General features: G+C 36.6%; 1 protein-coding gene across 1 annotated transcript; it reads right to left on the reverse strand.

Moving 5' to 3' along the window:
• Nucleotides 1-283: 283 nt before the first annotated feature.
• PCNP (PEST proteolytic signal containing nuclear protein) lies at nt 284-16,236 on the reverse strand. The gene is made up of 5 exons (XM_069065319.1): nt 16,028-16,236; nt 8,952-9,172; nt 5,429-5,503; nt 3,477-3,532; nt 284-2,125 (listed from the first exon to the last, which is right to left on the reverse strand). The coding sequence occupies exons 1-5, from the start codon at nt 16,089-16,091 to the stop codon at nt 1,996-1,998; spliced, it is 546 nt and encodes a 181-aa protein (XP_068921420.1). The 5' UTR covers nt 16,092-16,236; the 3' UTR covers nt 284-1,995.
• Nucleotides 16,237-19,589: the final 3,353 nt, after the last annotated feature.

Below are 19,589 nucleotides of genomic sequence, written 5' to 3' on the forward strand. Positions count from 1 at the left end.
CAGCCACATGCCGAGCCAAGCACTAGAGACACAAAGAAAGGAAAAAACAGTCCTTTCCTTTCAGACCTAACATTCTGACAGAGACATGTTAACAACTATGTAATAAAATTTCAGTGAATATATTACATGCTAAATGACTAGTATCTAAGCGCAGTAGCTGAGTGATTTAAAATCTCATCTGTTCCTTTACACCTTGTCCATCTCTGAATGAAATCAATAATTTTATTTTACTTTGCTTCTTTATGGCAGATGGCAACAGTTAAGGAGAATAGAACATACTGTATTACTGAGTTTCACAAATTTATTGGTATTTTAGTAAAGACATTCATCTCAGTCATTGCTCTCTCCTGTCTTGACCTTAGGCTATCATTTCATTTAGGTCAAGAAAACATTCAGAAGAGGAAGAATTCTTACTTTAAACATAACAATAAAATGGACAAAAATGGAAAGTTTGCCTATATTAGAGTGTCTAAAGATAAATTTATGAATTTTGATATGGTTAAGTCAAATAAGGAAGAACTAATAGTTCTATGTACATTTCATTGTTTTATGTGGGGCTTATTCTAAATATAAATGTAACTGGACAAAACTATTAGGAATATACAGTAAAAGGCAGCTCCTCTGGAACAATTACCTATTCTAAGAGCTTAACTGGCAGTTACCACCAATAGAACAGTCTAAAGCTGCCTTCAAATTTAACATTGAAGGAATTTTCAAGAAAACATTATACATTTGTTTATGACAAAGCTTTTAAAGATACGAGAACAGGTGTTCCAACGGCATTATATTCCAAAGAAATTTAAGATTACATATACGATACAAAAATACAAAAGAAACCTCTCAGAACTTACAGACTCAAAGTATAAGTGGTCAAATCTTTCATAAAATAATTATAAAGATGCACTCTCTTGTATTTTCAGTACCTGAAATGGGCCAGTGGTCTATAAAGAAATAGGCATATAAATGAGTGTATTATATACTAGCTTAGAAATGAGAAAAATAACGTTGCTTAAATTCAGATTAGTTTTCACTAAATTGGTAATTTAAATGTTCTGACAAACACAGAAAGTGCATCTTCACCATCTTTATACAATGTTAATGAATTTTTGGTGTGTCATTTCTTTTAAAATTAAAAAAGCCAGATGCATTTAAGCAATGTACATATTTTAATCACATTTTTGGTGGTGGCTTACTTTTTAAAAGAAACAGCTTCCTTATATTTACCTCAAGTTCTGGTGGAAATGCTTACAGGAGCTTGTTAATTAACTCAGAGAAAAACATTTAAAATACTGATTTACTTGCACAGTGAATGCTTGTCCTTTAAAAACCAATGAAGACAGGACAAACCCTGTTAGGGTGAATTAGGCCACATCATATGTTAAACAATTTACATAAAATTTCAAAAAATTAATTACGGGTTTTTACTATTATAGCTTCTGTAGCTGCTGTTAACAATGCCTACTTCATGACTAAAAAAAAGTCCATCGGGGAAAAAAGCTGTCATATTTATATTTTGTATAAAATCTTTTCAAATCAATGTTCCAGTAACACTTTCCTCCCAGTACAACACTCCTTCTCTATAAGGCTGTTCTTGGGAGCCAGACAGTTTAGGTAAAGATGGAGTTAAGTAATTGTTTTCAATTTGAACAGTTAAAGAGACAGTAAACTTTTGCTTCCTCCTTAATGTGCTAATAGTTGTGACTAAAAAAATAAGCAATTCTTAAAAAGGTACCATTTCTGACTTCTTTATTATCTGTAACCTTTTGAAACTAATCACATGAAACTACAAAATTAGCAAATGTCTTGAAATCTGTATATAAAACATAAATTACCTCTAATTTCAAACTTTCATTTATTAGTACACCACTCAATTTTTTAAAAGTGGCTCCAAAGATAGTCTTATACCATTCTTTTTTTTCTCTTAAAAAAAAAAAAAAGGAAACTGTTCCTTTTAACATCACACCCACCCCATACCCAAATCTTGAAACACATCATTTAGTCATCATCTTGGTCATGGACATTTCCAAGGTGAGATTTTATATTTCGTTCCCACAGCTTCTGGTTATCAGAAAATCCATGCTTTCCTTTATTGAAGGAATTTGGTCCAGCTGATGTTGGTGTATCCCTATGGAAAAGACAGAGTTGTTAAACAGTTTAAAGACCTTCAGATAGCACTGTAGTAGAGAAGGCATAAAATTTCTTCCTTCAATTCCCTCTCAATCTCCCCTCTACACCTTTAAGTACATCAAAATTTCTAAAACAAACAACAAAAGTATCAGTCAGAAAGACCTGAGTTCAAATCTGGTCTAAAACACAAACTAGTTATAAACCCAAATACGTGTGTGTGTATGTAAAACTCTATATGTGGTGTACACACATAGATAATTATTCTATGGCAGCTATGAGTCAAAGAGAGGGGAGATAAAAGAATAGTCTAATAAGCTTGCATAATTACATTGAGATTTCAGGTGTTTTCTTCATAAACAATCTTGTAAGGCAGATAATATGCATATTATTCCCATTTTATAGATGAGAAAAAACTAAGAGTTTGAGTGATTTGTCTATGGTCAAACAGTTAGTGTGAAATCTTGGATTTGAGTCTAAGTGTCATCATACTCTATCCACTGAGTCTCCTCCCTCTCCTCATCCTAACAACCTCATCTTCTCATACTTTAGTGTTTCTACGTATAACACTTTTCATAAATCACATTGGCCTAAGTAAACCTAAAAAATGATGTGCTGGCCCTACCTCCTCAAACAGATTATCTCTGAAAGGAAAAATACCTTGATGGCATACAGTGAAATGTTAACATTATTATTTTTTTAAACCAAAATGGTACCAAAATTAATTTGAATTTTTTTTACAAGACCTACACTGTTCTTATTTGCACTATAAAATTTAAAATTAAATAACCTTCACTTTTCAGACTCCAGCTCCTTTGCCCTTTGTGGAACAGATATCTTCCTCTATTCTGTGGGAACAGTATCTTCAAAATTTGGTTTGCTTTCTGGAATTACTTTAAGGTCATGCAATCCTTATAAGGTGCGAAGGCATAATTTTGCAAAAATAGACGAGAGGATAGTGAAAACTCCATGTTAATAATCTAGTGGCCAACAAAATTTAAAATCCATTGTGTATTTAATGGATTTAACTAACAACCATCTGGCATCATCTGAAAGGAGAAAATGTTTTTAATTATATGCATATAATAATTTTTTTCCTCAAAGAAACTTTTTTCCATTAGCAAAGAAAAACTTCTGACTGCTCATAAAGTATGTGATTTTCCTTTATCCTAAAATAAATTATGGTACCCTCTCAATTCCCTGAATGAAGTAAAATAGTAGTAAAACTTTCCTATGCGACTTTGTCCCAAAAGATATTAGGATCTAACTATACCTAATTCAGCTTCAGCTCTTTTAAAAGTTTATTTACCATTATTAGCTAATAGTTTAATATATGCAAAAAATTTAAATACCTTCCAATATTCTTCATTCGCATCTTTGCTTCTGGAGGCATTTCCTCTGGTTCACTCTGAGAAAAAAATATCACAGATAAAATGTTGGTGCAAAATTACAAATATTTCCTTTTCAAAAAGCTATGACTGTAAATAAGTGCCAGTTTTAAGATGGAAATTTTAAAAATCTATTTAGTAATCAATAGCTTTTTAAAGTCTTGAATTTATACAAAATTACAAGCACTTTGTAATAACATAATTTTTTTCCTTGTTATTGTGAATCATGGCATAACTATGACATGGAAGGAGGGAAAAAAAAACCTATCAAAATAATTTTAGTATTAACTGATTGTCCCTAACCAAAAACCAAGGTTATCAGGTAACAAAAGAAAAGTTATTTTCCTATGTAGTATTTATTTTTTATGATGCAAATAAAAACCTTAATCCCAAGGAGGCAATCTCTTTTACTGCTAAAACACTTAGAATGATTAATCTCCACCTATTTTTCAGACATACATCTCCAGCTCATCCCACCCCTTAAATGGCCTTTTCTTTAGCCTGGCCACCCAGTTGCAACCCTCTAGAGAAACCACTATAAGGTATAACCCAGTGCTTTGACCAGCACTGCAAAAGTACTCCCTTCTCCCCCCAAATTACTGAAGATCCAACAAAAGGAAAATCTCACTACCAAATTTCTTGGAATTGTCAAATGGTTAAAGATCAGAAATTAATATGATTTTGTCAGTCAAAATGTGTTTATAGTATGTATTTATATGTCAGTCTTTATCTCCCTTCTGCTCATATCAAAAACACTTGAATATGTTTTCATTCATCCATTCAGGAAGACCCAGAAATTAAAGGGCTTGAAAATCCCTTAGATGCTTATTAGCTGTGTAACCAACCCTAGACAGATTGCTTGGCCTCTTTCAGTGTCAGTATCTATATAAGGGGGAAAATAAGAGCACCTACCTCACAGAATTGTTGTGAAAATAAAATGAAATAATGTGTACATAAACTGCTGGGCAAATCTTAAAATACTATATAGACCTGAGATAGTAGTATTACATAATGAAATCAGACCTTAGTTATAAATAAAAATGCTGTTTTATTTTTCAGGAGCTACTTTATCTTCATTTGAAATTAACTTCACGGACAATAAAAAACAAGGCTCTGAGATCTTGTCCCCAGACTCTTAAGAATCTTGAAATTTGGGCCATGAAGATGGGCTTCACTTCAGTCAACTTAGGTGTGGCCCATGAATTCCCCCTGCAGTCTGGAGAAGCAGTTATTCAATCCTTGCTTAAATACCTCTATCAATCACCCATCCTTTCTTTGCCTGATTACCTCTAAACTTGAGGTAGACAGAATTCCCCTCTGCAAATACCAAAAGAGCATCCACCACTCACCCATCTCCTTTCTCCCACAATTCTTACAGATGCCACCAGAAATGTTCAGAATTTTGGGGATACCTATTCATACTATTAATAAAAAAGGCCCCTGCACATTTGCACAGAGGCTGTACCCTACACCTGAAATATTTTTCCTTCCCTCTCTGCTTCTTGAATACCTCAGATCCTTTCAAAGCTCAGTTCAAGTGCCACCTCCTTCAAAGTTTTCCCGATTCTCCCAGTTGTTAGTATCTCTCTGCTACTATCAGTGTGTAGTGATTTTTTTAAACAACCAAAATGTGTTTATCTATGAACATGCCATTTTCTTCCCACCCTCCCTCCCCAGAATTTGAGCTCAAGGGCAAGGGACGGTTTTATTTTTCTAAATGTACCCCTAGTGCCTGACACATAATAGGCATTATAGACACACTGAATATAGCCTTGCTGTTTTCTACGCCATCACTCAATTATTTTTTTTTTGGTGAAGTCAAGAGTTTTAGTCTCCTCCAAGTTCAAAAATTCTTTAATATGAGTAGTGTACTTAGAGAATTTAAGATTAAGAAACAGAATTAGCCATTAACTTACATCATCATCTTCATTGAAAACTGCTGCTACTGAAAGAGTTTTAGGGGCAAGAGTTGGAACAGTTTCTTTAGGCTTCTAAAAGAGAAACACATCAAAACAGATGAACATTAGATAAGCAAAGTATGTGTATTATACACATACAACTCAAAAGAGGAAAACAGTGACTTTTTTGGCATGAAAAGAGGGGTATTTTATTTTCAAAATATCTTAAGCATTAAGTCACTACTTTAGAAAACCTCATCTTTTAGGTCCCCACGCTAAAAATATAGCATTACTATCAGGTGCTATGGACCTAAGTCAACTTGGATATTTATATGCTAACCCTTAAAATACCTTTTACTCATCAAAATCTCATATATTTAATCTTGTAGAGAATGTTTTCTCAAGGACAGCCCAATGCCATGTGGATACCAGGCACTGAATATACATTTGCTGACTGATTTTATGTAGCAGACAGGAGCTTTTAAAGTAGTTATCAACCAAAAACATGAATTATTTGGAGTCTTGATTGCACAAATAATCAATCCATATAACAGTGAAATCTGTTACAGAGTTCCTAATTAACCAATTACTTACTAGCTTTAGTTTTAATACATTTAGTAGGCTGCACAAAATTTTAATACACAAAAATGTTAAATTAAGGGAGGAATGGTAACAAATGGTCTAATTTTTCCATTCTCACATATTTTAAAATATTAAATTTCACATTTAAATTAAATATTTATGTATTACATTTACATATAAATATAAATAAATTAGATTTAAATTAAATAAAAATATTTTAAAATTAAAAAATCAAACAACAAAAAAACCTACTGAAACCCTGCTCTTAAAATTCACCTAATAAAAAGATCACTTTTGGAGGGTAATGATTATGCCTGTTAGAACTAATATTTTTCAAAAAGTACCACCTATCAAGATTACTGTAAACAGTTGGAAAGAAACCCAGAGAACATTTTTGATGAATCATTCTTGAATGGTAATCTAGAATATATGCAGCTGGCAGTAAACTGATTTTTTTTAATTAACTTCACAAAATAGTGCTGCCAGATATGACAGAACTAAATCGCATCAGCAGAGAAACAATTTTAGATGATTTCTGTCTTACTTAAAAACCCAGTACTAATGCCATATCATCCAACATTAAGCTAATACTTCATTCCTCACTGGCAAAATATTTTACTTGGTTTTACCAAGGTTCTAAGAGCTTAAAATTTGGTATCTTAAAGTGTATGTTTAAATTGGCTTTTAGAAGCCAACATCCCTTTTGTTAACATTCCAAATAAAGAAAATGAAGAATGTGGCTTTATCATGTGCTATTCAAGACAAGTAACAAATCTGGGGCCCTTACATAATTTAATGATTTTGGTATTATTATTTTCTAATATGCCTCAAATTTTGAAAGTAGATTTCTTAAGTTCAAAGAAACGATAAAGTACGAGAGTAATAAACAAAGCAAAACAACTCAAGAGGGACTGGAGATTGTCAAAATGAAATCATAATGACAAAATTGTGATGGTTAAATATCAGACTGGTAGCTACAAGAGACTTGAGATAATTTAGCCCAAACTTTTCATTCTATAAATGAGGAAACTGAAGTCCAAATAAAGCAAGTGACTTGCCCAAGATCAAGTAGTAGAGACAAGATTTGAACCCAGGAAATGCTCCAAATCCAATAACTCTTTCAATACAATAACTTTCTATTTGCACCCTCACCACTGATGAGGGAATATACAAAAAAAAATGTAATTTTAAAAATGCAAGAATAGTTTAGTGCTATAACCATATCAGGAAGGTTAAAGTCAGAAATTAGCTTCAGCTTGTGATAAGTGAAAAGGGTTTTGTTTTTAATAGAAATGTTACACTGGGGAAAAGAACAAGGACAGCCTAGGCCTTCTATCTGGTGTGAAAGGAATGATAGCAGATGGCCTAGAGAAAACAGAGCATTCAGTTCCTATTTTACTTCTCTTTTCATCAAGAAGAGTCTCCATAACAATGGGAATGAAAAATAGTTATGAGGGAACTAAATTCAAGTAAGTGAGAGACAGCAAGAGCAATTAACTTCCTAAAATGAGTTCAAGGAAAGATCTTGATGTGGTTGCTCCATTTTTGCTGAATGGAAGGGTGCCCCAGGACTGTAAGTGGGAATGTTTTTCTCATTTCCAAAGAAAGGGGAATTCAGCAAAATATAAGGCTGGAAAAATTCTAGAGGGGACTATTAAATGTTTGTTTGTGAGCAAGTAGGAAGGAAACTGATGGTCAATATAATTTTGCCTGGTCTCATTAAAAACAAACCATGCCAGGACAACCACATTTCCTTTCTTGCCAGGGTTATCAGAAAAGGATATTGGTGAAAAGCTACAGACACACAATATCTGGAATTCGCCAAGATATATGATAAACTTTCACAAAATTCCCGCAGACAATAAAGATACAGGCTAGGTGAAAACGTGATTAGATCAACACAGAACTGAATAAAAATAGGTGACATGCTTATAGCATTTGTAAACAAAAAGAAGCTGGGCTGGATATCTATGATATATGATGAGAAAACTGGGATCCAAAAAGGTGCTGAAAGACTAGAACAGTAATCTAAGGTTAGTAAGACAAAACTGTCGGGAAAAATTTTCTCCATTGTTGATGCCCAGGGATATTGATAAAGGAAAACATCCCAGTGTTACTGGACTCAAAAATATGACTAATAGCCCCAGAATTGTTGAAGAATGAATTCAGTACTTTGTCTTTTCCTGGCTTAGACTGAACATTTTTATTACTTGTGCAAACAATGGTAAAATCAGACCACAGACACAAAACCAGGTCTTAGAGCAACGTTCTCCTACCAAGTGGAACATGGATGGTTAAATCAGAGTCTCGTGGGTTAAGATGAAGGATCAACTGGGGGTGGTAAAGAAGTGACAGATGAGTAGCAGGTGGCTCAATGCTAGATCTAAATACAAAGTTAAGTGACAGAAGATCTGATTAAATGGGACATAGCGATCAAATAGTCATTGGAACATTCTGGGAACAAGTGGTACAAGGTGCTTTTCACTGTCCTATCTTGGGCATTCTTTCCCACGGGAAAACATTTCTCCATAGTTTCTTCAATATCTATTCTATCCATAGGTCCTTGCAGTAATGTAAGTCTCTTGAGAAGCACAACAAAATAAGGCAGAGTTAGGGTCCTGATTCCACAGGCCCAAAAGAATTAGATGAAAATAACACTTTTCTCTTCTCTTGAGATATTTTCTAAAGCTCTGTTCAATTTAAAGCGACCAATTAAATTTTCATTTCCTATAATTCTGAATCATAGCTCTTCTAGGTTTTTCACTAACCTTTCCTGAACAATATGAATCTAAACTTTCATACTCACGTGTAGGTACACATAACCATATATAACCATAGGTTACACTTCAGATAAAATTTTAATATTTATTTTAAATATAGGATTCTCAAACAATCTTCTAATTCCCTCCCAGATTTCTACTCATCCCCTGTGAATACCCAGTTCAAAACAATGACTCACACTCGCTCCAAGTTTGATGGAAATGACTGGTGCTTTCTTTGCCGTCTGACTGCCTATGGCAAACCCAAACTTGGCTATCTTTGCAGGCACAGGCTTAGATGAGAAGTCTTCGGCTTCTTCTTCAGCTGATCGCTTCTCTGCGCTGCGACTCGAATTTTCCCCTCCATTACTGGAAGAAACAGTCTTAGTTTTCACAGGTTTTTCTGCCTCTTCTTCAGGTCCTGGTGAAGTCGAAACAACTTACCAAGATGAGCTAATTTTACTGAGCAGAGTGATGGGAGCAGCAACCTCACAAAGCACTGTTATAAGGAAGGTACTTCTGCAGCTGCACACCTACTGGCCCAACAGTCTCTTCCACTGTTTTGAGCATACAGAGGGAACAGAGATTGTGTGGCAGTAGAAGAGGCTCCTTTGAATTAACTAGCATAAAATATAGGGCAATTTAAAATTACAAACATATTTTTCAAAAAATGAATATGCTTTGACTAAACATTGCTCTATTACACAAAACCGAAAGTTCTATATGTATGTGTGGGGAGGAAGAGGGTAAAGGGTAGTCTACTTAAAACAAACAAAAAACCTTCAAAATACCCAAATGGTAAAAACTCCTCTGCATGATCATCTATTTTGTTGACAATTAACTGCTTATGTTTAAAGCCAATTTTGAAGATAAGGAGAGTAAATCTGACAATTTCATGTTGTCTAAATTCCACAATTACATAAATATCTACCTAGAAAGGGTTATTCAGCATTGGTTTAGAACTGAATTTACTGAAATATGTATTATAGCTAATCTCTCTAGTAAATAAAATTTGCCCTAGAATTTTGGTTAGACCAGGTTATTTCACTATTTGAAATCACACAGAAAGCAATTAAGCAGAGGAGAATCATCCATGTGTATGAATTAAGATGTTTCCCATTTTTATAGTCTTACTAAATTCTCAATTATCTATTTTAATGAAGGGAGCATATCATGGATGAGATCACATAGCTGATAATCTACAAGTTATTCACATTTAGTTTTGGAATATACCAAATTTATTTCAGTAATTTTGCCTTCCTTAAACATTCAGTATTAAATTTAAGACTGAAAAAATCCAAGTATCAAATTTGAAAACTGATACTCCTTAAGCATACACCAGATGAGCAGCAGAGAGAGGTGTTCAGGAACATACTGGGTGTCAGGGAATGAGGAAACTAGCTTAAAAAACTTATTTTCTTTCAGCCACTATGTATGTTCTAGATAACAAGCATACACACTGCTGCTTATGGATGTGTGGGTTAATGTATGGGAGAAAGAAAACAAGCTTTAGGATCAGGCACAGATAACAAGAAAAAAGAAAAAAAAAAAGGACACAAATGTAGTTGTTAGAAAGCTATGCTTTCAGGGTCCAAGTATTGAAACAGGGGTGTTATTTTGTTCTTTGGATTAATTAATACTTGAACAGAATGTTCAAGTTTGTTTGGGAAGAAAATAGAAAGAACATCTTCAAATTATTGTTGTAGATTCCTTCTGGTCACAGGAAGCGATGAGAATAATGTTATAATTCGACCCAGAGTGGGATTAACTAGGATTTAGTTTTAGACTGGAAAATTAAGGAATCAGGTGGAAGAGAGTATTATTGTATCACATCACACCTGCAGTGGATGGCAGAAGGTGCCACTCATTAAAATAATAAACTATTGAGGAGTGAAAAGTTGCCCAAAATACAGTGTTTAAAAAATAATGAAGTCTACACTAGCATCTCAATTTAGATTTTTCAGAAAACAAGGAATGCAAAATTTTATGAAAATACCTTCCTAAGTATTAAATGTAGAACTTCCAAGTATTTTTGATAAATTCTATTATAGATAGTGGCCCACATAAGTTTTATTCTACAACTAAACCAACTATCAGATTTAAGCTCATACCTAAATATGAGGAAAAAAGATTTGGTAGTAAAATAAAAGGAGAAAGTATTTTATATTATGTATTATGATATATTTTGTATGATACTATATAGGAACATGGCTATCTAATTCAAGTGATACTTATTTCAGTTTATATAATAAAGTGGAAAACAACAAAGAACATAAAAACAGGCAGGCTGTGGTCCAAAGCAAGGCAAAGGTTCTATCTTGGGTCCACTAATTTGTCTTCTAAACATTTTGCTAAACTCCATTTCAATGTTTGGTTTCCTTTGTGATCCGGTGTATTTTATGCTTTAAAAACATAATTCTGAGGTATCTTTGACAGACTTCACCAGAATGCAATGCAAGAGGGGTCCAATACACAAAAAAGGTTTAAGAATCACTGATCTAAGGTCTAAAGACCTTAAATACCTACTGATTTTCTCCTCAAATTCCTTTGCTTCTATTTCTGTTCCCAATTCCCATCTTTCTGGAATTAAATTCTGGGGCAAAGGGAGTTTGATCAAATTATGTTAGAAATGAGTCAAGAGAAAAAAATTGAAGGCCTCCAGGATATTTGGGATTTGCTTGGTGTGGGAACTTCATGCATCATCCAAGCAGATTACCATCTATAATTGAACAAATCTTAGATAACCTGATGCTCAGAAAGATTAAGTGATGTGTCTAAGGTAATAAGCTAGTGTTACAAAGTACATCTACAAGGTGTCAAAGGTAGGATTTGATACAGTTCTTCCTAATTCCAAGTCGAAGTCCACTATCCATCAAACCAGGCACTGGGGAGAGCAATGAAAAAATTACATATGAAAAAGTGTGACAACTACTAATGCCTGACATGTAGGTATACTGAGTTCTACCTATGGATCTAGTTACTATCTTAATAAAACCTTGTTAGACCAGTCCTCTATTTAACAGAACCCAAATGGGAGTCAGATGAGTTCCTCTCAAACAGCAAATTATGTACAATTCAATTTTATCCTCACTTGCATTTCCACCAACTGAAAAAAGCAAGCCGAAACACCATTTGCTTCTCAGGTCTACTCTATGAATAATATTGGTTAACATATACAAATTTTACTTATGAGGAATACTTTGCCCTTGGGTTTCTAAAAGTTAGCCTTATGCTAATAACTTCACAAGTAGGAAGTACTTTTCACTTCCAAGTATGGAAACTTCTAAGCCACTGGATCAGATCCATAATTATGGAAAGAAAAGGAAGAAAACAGAAGGGGAATTAACTGATGACAATCATATGATGAAACCTTCTCCAGAGGATGAGGTCCACTAAGGGAACTGACTAATGAGTACAAACTGAATTCATTCTTTCAAATCCCTTGAAAAATTTTCCCTGATTGATGACTTTGCTTGGAATAGGTTTTCAAAAATACATTTAGTTAAGACATGGAAAACAAACAAAAAAGAAATCGAGGACAGATAGTTTGGCAGCCAAACCTACTTATTATTGTCTTGGCTGTTAGATAAATTCCTACTGTTTTGTATTATATAATTTATGTGAGAAAACTTATTTCCCAACTAACTCAAATTTGAAATAGCTTTAATGATCTAATTAATCAAAGTAATCAACAGACATATTTAAAACAGTACCCTCCAAGTTTTCTTATATACCCCAAAGCAAGTAACCTAAACAGACTGAGAAATTCAAAGCTGGAAGGGACCTCAGATGTAATTTAGTCCAACCTCTTCATTTTACCGATTAGGAATCCAAGGTCTAGAAAGGTTAAGTGACCTGCCAGAACTCAAACTGTAAAGCAACAGAGTCAGAATTTAAAGCCAGGATCTCAACTCCAAACCCCACATTTTTGCCCATCACATTATGATGCCTCCTCAGTGTTCTGGGTCTTTTGCAAAGAACTCCTAAGTCTACACTTTTTAGTGTGACTTTTATGCTTCTCTATAGGTTTCCAAGAATAACTGCAAACTGTGGTAAACATTGTAAACTCTAAAAATGGGCACTGTACATATTTAATTTACTTGTAGCATACATGAAACAAGAAAACAACAGTATTCTTTTAATTTTTCTGATTTACAGATGTTTAATTTATAATAGTAAATTTCTTTAGAAGCATGAAGATAACATTAGTTTTGAATGGAAGTTTTCCTAAAGAAAAGGAATTCATTTGCATTCCTTAAGAGCACATATGAAATGTTCAGATTAATCAATCTGAAACAAACTAGATGAATCTACATTCATGGAAATTTTTCTTTCCCTAATAACTGGGGAAAAATACACAAGACCTTTGAAACACACATAGGCCTTATTTTGAAAAGGGTGCTAAACAGGGAGGTTCTAAGTGCCTTTTTGTGACCTGTTTTCAATTTGGTAACAAAAGGTCTTTAATACTCCTTGCCAGTTCAATGCTAGTTTAGCAGAACACACCTGGCTAAAATTGTGATTTAAGATACAAAGGCATTTTTCTTGGTAAAATTTCTGTTTGCGTCATCAGTTTTAAAGTCCTGATATAAGAAAATTCTTACCAAAACCATGCCCTCAGTTATTTTTCCATCTCTGCCTTCTCAATAGACCCAACAAGAAAAAAAAAAACACAAAATGTCTAGCCATGGATACCCTAATCCAATGTGGGGAGGTCCTGATACAAAATCTCTGAGAATCAACTTTGCTTTTATAGTTGATTGCTCTCAGAACAAAACTACTGCTGCAAACATATTTCAACTTGTATAACAGATAACATTAAAGTGTTTTAGTGTACTGTTATTTTTCTCTATTGTTTTTTTCTATGCTACAAAAATCTGATGCTTCAATCTGAAATCAAATTGGCTGAATGAATTGACCTAAATTTTTGTTTCCCTGACTGGGGAAAAAAATTTAAATTTGGGGGAAATTGGGGAAAAAAGGTCAATTAGATTCCTGAAGCACATGTGAACAAGGTACTAAACAGGGAAGTAATTCATAAAAGACAAATTGAGGAATTGTTAATAACTCATTTGTAAAATACCTGAAAATTTCACAAAGCTTCTTTCCTCATAACAACCCTATAAGAGGCAGATAAAGCATTATCCTATTTTTATAGGTGAGGAGACTGAGGCTCTGGGGATTTAAGTGGCATGTATGTATGTATACACACATATATACAGACAGGTGTGTATATAGTTATCTATATGTTTATAATGACATACAAAGAGAATAAGATCACAAACATTAAGTTAAATGTCTGGCTTGGGATATGAACTCTGCTGTGCTGAATCCAAGTTCAAAACTAAAATATAAGGTTTCACATAGGTAATGAATTAACGACAAGGTTTTTTTTTTTTAAGTGCTGCACTCGATTAATATATTTTTAATATAACCTGAAAACATAAATTTGATTTATAAACAGTGAGGCACTCCTGCTATGCCAATATTGCTGCCACAGATGATACAAATTATTTCACATATTATATACTCTACAACTGACATCAGTAATTTTCTTATTACTATTTGCTCTGACATTTTGATATAAAGTGATGCTAAAATAAATTTCTTATAGATTCAGCACAAACTATTTTTTTTGAAATCACAGTGGCTAAACTCCATACAGGGAATTATCTGCCATTTCTAAGATATCTTGGGGAAACAAATTAAACAGTTCCCTACTCCTATTCTTAGGAATGTTAGCAACATTTTAAAAGTAAATGTTATCATATGCACATAATCTTCCATGGACTTCATATGTGCTTTTCGGTTCCCATCAAAAATGACTAAATTATTCTTGTCTGGAGGCACTTGTTTATTAGTCTTAAGCTTTCAAGGTGGTTTTAAGTCTTAATGTTGTAGTATTAAAATTTAAAGTTTGTTTACTATAATTTGAACAGAAAATCGTGTGATGTCAAAATATAACACATAGAAGAATCAAATAAAGTACAATATTTCTTCCTCTCCAACCTGGACCTTCAAAAAGGGGGTTTGGGCACAAAAGTAAATTGGATTATTTCACTTATTTCTCTTTGAAAGAAGGAAATTATTTTGAACAAACACACTGAAAAATTTAAATAGGCACTTCACTCCTCATGGCACTCATTCTAAAGTTCTCTAAAAGATTTTTCCATAGGTGCTGGTGGGAGACACCTAAAATATTGTAAACTAGAACCTTAATCAGATCAGACAAGTTTTTGAGTCTATTAGGTATTGAGGTTGGGAAGGGGGAAAAGGAGTGGCCTGATTATTATGTAATGTATCTTTTTTTTCCCCCTACAAAACATAAAATCCATCAGAATGACAGGAAGAAAGGCAACAGAGCTAACATTAATCTGAGTTTTATTTATTCCACAACATAACAGAACACAGGACAGGTCACATCAGACCATTTGTGAGCCTAAAAATCTGGCATTCTGCCTCCTAGCGACAGCCAAAAAGGAGAGGAAAGGAAGATGATGTTCGAGGGAAGGCGACAAGACCCTGACCCTGAGAACATGCAGTTACTGAACAATCCATCATAAGGGTGGGGTGACCCCCCCATCTTTCCCAGAGACCACAATTAAAAGGGAGAAGAAGGGGAGGGAAGGGTCGCTGCGGAGATGGGGAGGGGCCTGACTCATTTCGGGGGCCAACAAGCACCAACCAACAGTAATGGACCCGCCGGGTTAATTAAGACAGACCACGGAGGGGCCGCCCGCAGCTCTGGGGTCCCCAGCCGGCAGTTTACTGCTGGGAGGGCTCTCAGAGGTGGGGGACGGTAGGGCGGGGAGGAAAGGTGAAGAGACGGCTCCCGCACTGCGGCCCCCAGGGGAGGAGAGCCCCGGAGGGCGGAAGAAGGCTAACCCGCCCGCTGCTTCTCCCCTCCCAGGCCTTGGGGTGATGCGAGGCCCGTCCCCCTCCCCCACCCCGCCCCCAATCTCCCCGTGGCTCTAGTCTCCTCCTCGAGGGAGGGTCCAGGGCCAGGACCGGGACGGGGGAGGGCTCTCGGCTTGGGGGTGGGCTCTGGCGCCCCCGGGGCTGGTCCGTGCGGATGCGGTGCTCGGGGCCCTCGGGGAGAAAAGCGCGGGGCACGCCAGAGTCCAGCCCCGCCGTATCCACTCGGGCCGTCCCCGTCTCCCGCCTCTCCCTCCGCCCCGGCCTCGGCCTCCTGCATCCCCCCGCACCCCCCACCCGGGGAGCTCGGAGGAAGGCCCAGAGCGGCCCCCGCGGCCCGCGACGCTGGGTTTTTTTTCACCTCCGGCGCTTCCTGCTCGCTGCGGCTTCTCCGGCTTCTCCTCTCCCGCTTTCCCGTCCGCCATTTTCCCCGCGGCTTCCTCCCCCGCCACCGCGCCAAGGACGTCACGACCACGGCCCCGCCCCGGCCACCATAGAGCGAACCGAATGGCGGTCGGCCGTAGTCTCCAGGAGGAGGGAAACGGCTCAGACCCCTCCCTGGCGGAAGCTGCAGTGTGACGCCATCTCCTCTAACGCCACGGAAGGAAGGTGTCGGACTGGTCCCCACCGAGGATTGGCTAAACACGCAGCCAATCACAGAGAGGGTTGGGTTTTGTGTTTTTTAATCGCGTTAATCCGATTCGATTGACCTGGGTAACCTATACCAAAATGGATAGTTTAGATTCGTACTTCGGGAAGGGAGCCCGGAGGACCCTAATGAGACAATCTCGCTTGTGCCGTTGCCAGAGCTTCCTTATTGCTTTAGGACGGGGCATCCCGTCTTCCCTTTCTCCAGCCCATTTTCCCCACAACTGCCTAACTGGTTTTCCTTAAAGTCCGATCCCAGCACTTCTTTATCGGGAAGTTGTGGCTCCCTAAATGCTCCTAACAATAAAATATAAACCTCCTCTGTTGGACATTTAAAGCCGATCACGCATTGGTTCCAACATACCTTTTTAGACTAATGTCACATTAACTACACTCTTAGAAACTGCATTCCCAGCACAGAATTGGACTTGCCTAGTCTGCAGGCCTTTTGTTGTCTCCCCCATTAAACTGGAAGCTCCTTGAGGGCAGCATCTTTTTGTATTCCCAGCGTTTAGCATTGTGCCTGCCCCGTGCAGAGTTAAGAAATGTTTATTGCTTCCCACCGGAAGCCCATTTCTCAAGGCTCAGTGCACTTACATCTCTATTACGGGGCTTTCCAGATTCATCCCACCTCAAAATAACTTTCATATGTTCTGTATTTATATGTGTGCAAATTATTTCTCCCAAGTAGAATGTTTAAGGATAGGGACTATTTAAAAACTTGATATCCGAGTACCTAGACAGCAGGTGCATCACAGTAGGCACTAACAGCAAATACTTGTTAAATTGAACTGAGGTTCACAGAGGGAAGCATTTAAGCCTGCCTTCCCTTACCCAGGAGCAACTGGTGATGATCCTATGATTCTACCCTCGCAGGAAGGAAGGAAGGAAGAAAGGGAGGGACGGAAGGAAGGAAAAGGAAAAAAAGGAGGGAAGGAAACTAGCATTTTATTAAGTGCCTACTATTGTTCCGGGCACTGTGCTAAGCACTTTCCAGATATTTTATCATTTAATCCTCACGATGACCTTGGGAGGTAGGTGCTATTATTATCCACATTTTACAGTTGAGAAAACTGAATGGCAACTGTAGACTGTTAAAAGTTTGATGAGACTTGAGAAATAATTTTTAAGATGAAAAAAAGTGGATTCAGAAGATAAAATAACGTCTAGGATGAGCTTTTGAGAAGCAAAGTTAAAGGAACCTTTGATTCAAAACTCATACTTTGCATTGTGTCACAATTACTCCTCAATTTCTTCGTGGTGGTGATGGTGAAGATCCGTTCTAGCTCTAACATGCTGTAATTTTAAAGTCCAGATGTCGTACTCTGATACTGGAGACCTTAAGTCGTCTGGATACAACTGAACTTTCCAGTCATATTTCCCACTACTTCCTTAAGGGTACTCTTCACTCCAACCAAGCAGCTATATTAAGTCCTTAGACTATGCCTTGCTCATTCCCACTTGAAAGATTTGCTGGATGTCTTTCCCACGAGAATAGCACTCAGCACAATTTCAATCTCTCTTGAGCTTTTCTTGGTCACAGTAACTCCCTTCTTTAAATTTCTATGTATCACTTGTCTACATACTGTTAATCTGGCACTAGATGTTATAATCTATCCTTTTGTCTTCATGTTTTCACTCCCTAGATGATCTGTTAATTTCTCAGGCATAAAACCCTTACACTTAGGATACATTCTGTAACACCTAGTATCATAACTTGCACTTCAAGCATTTAAATTGTGTACACAATCAAAAAATAATTTACTTATTGATTGGTGCTTCTAGGACTGCTATACAATTATGATGCTGTTCATAAAGTTGGGAAAGGAAGCTGCTTTAGTTAAAATGATTAATTTTTTTTAGACTAGGTCTTTTCACTAAGGCTAGTAGAGCAGCAGTTACTCAGGTATGATCCCCACTGTGGATCCATAGCTCTATTTCCAGCCTGGGTTGGTGCTTCTAGTCAGGTGTCCTGGTGGCCCATTGCACTCTTTTTCAGTGTGGACACCCAACCAGCATTACCAAACCCAGAATTCTTGAGTGGAAAAGCTGGGACTCCAATTCGGATATTATGATACTCAGGCTTAAATTGGTTTTATGAGACAATTATGGAAACCTATGATGTTGGCATAAACTCTAGGGAACACTTTTCTATTATCCTAGAATTCGGGCAGGTAGAACTCCCTGGTTCCTACAGCTATGGGGCTATGCTAGGTTTAGGGGACAGTGGGGGGTGAAATTTCGAGAACAAAACTGAATTGTCTGAGGCAGAAATCTGTGGAAGACTTGGCAGCAGAGAAAGCTGTGGTATTTACAGGCTGGCAGCTGCTTAGGAAGAGGTTTCTATCAACAACTGGTTACAGAAAAGTATGTACTCCATCCAAAACTGAAACTAGCAATTCTCTGGCAGAAATGGCTCACCATGTGTACAGGTGAGTAGGTCCTTCTAGTGTACATTTGTATTGGAGTATATTTTCATTGGGTAAGATACCTAGCTGTGAAGTGACACTGTTTTCCTAGAAGCTATCTATAAACTAAAAATCCTTGTGAGGTTAAAATTAGCATGCATGTCAGGCAAACAGAGAATCTCTTCCCTTTGGCTTAGAATAAACCAATTTAATATATTCCCAGTTTATATTATGAAAGATTAAAACACATCAGCTAAGGAACCGAGTGGATGCCTATCAATGAGGAATGATTGAGCAAATTAGGTCTTATGAATGTAACAAAATATTATAGTATTATAAGAAATGAATATAGGGTTGGCTAGGTGGCCAGTGAATAGAGCACCAGCCCTGGGGTCAGGAGGACCTGAGTTCAAATCTGAACTCAGATACTTAACACAAAATTAGCAATGTGACCTTGGGCAAGTCACTTAACCCCAATTGCCCTACCCTCCCCCCTCCAAAAAAAAGCAAGAAAAAAATAAGAAATGAATATGGAATTTAGAGAAACATGGGAAGACTAATTTGTACTTAAGTAGAATAGGGCAAGCAAAAAAAAAAAGAAAATACATAATTACAATAATATAAAACAAGAACACTAAAAGAAAGCCAAATGCTATGTGATTGCAATGGCTGGTCTTGGCCTTAAAAAGATAAAGAAATGCACATTTCTCCTTTCCTTGAAAAAGTGGGAGACTATGGATGCCGACTGTTTTTTTACATTGTCAGTTGTCCTGACCTGTGTTAGATAGTTTAACTGGTTTTCCTCATAACAAGGGAAGTTTCCCTGGGTATATTTGTGGGTGTGAGTGGGGTGGTATATCTAGAAGT

The sequence above is a fragment of the Petaurus breviceps genome, unplaced genomic scaffold (assembly GCF_028583685.1).
Source record: "Petaurus breviceps papuanus isolate PSGF00001 unplaced genomic scaffold, PetGlider_PUasm1.0 90683, whole genome shotgun sequence".
Classification (NCBI taxonomy): Eukaryota; Metazoa; Chordata; class Mammalia; order Diprotodontia; family Petauridae; genus Petaurus; species Petaurus breviceps.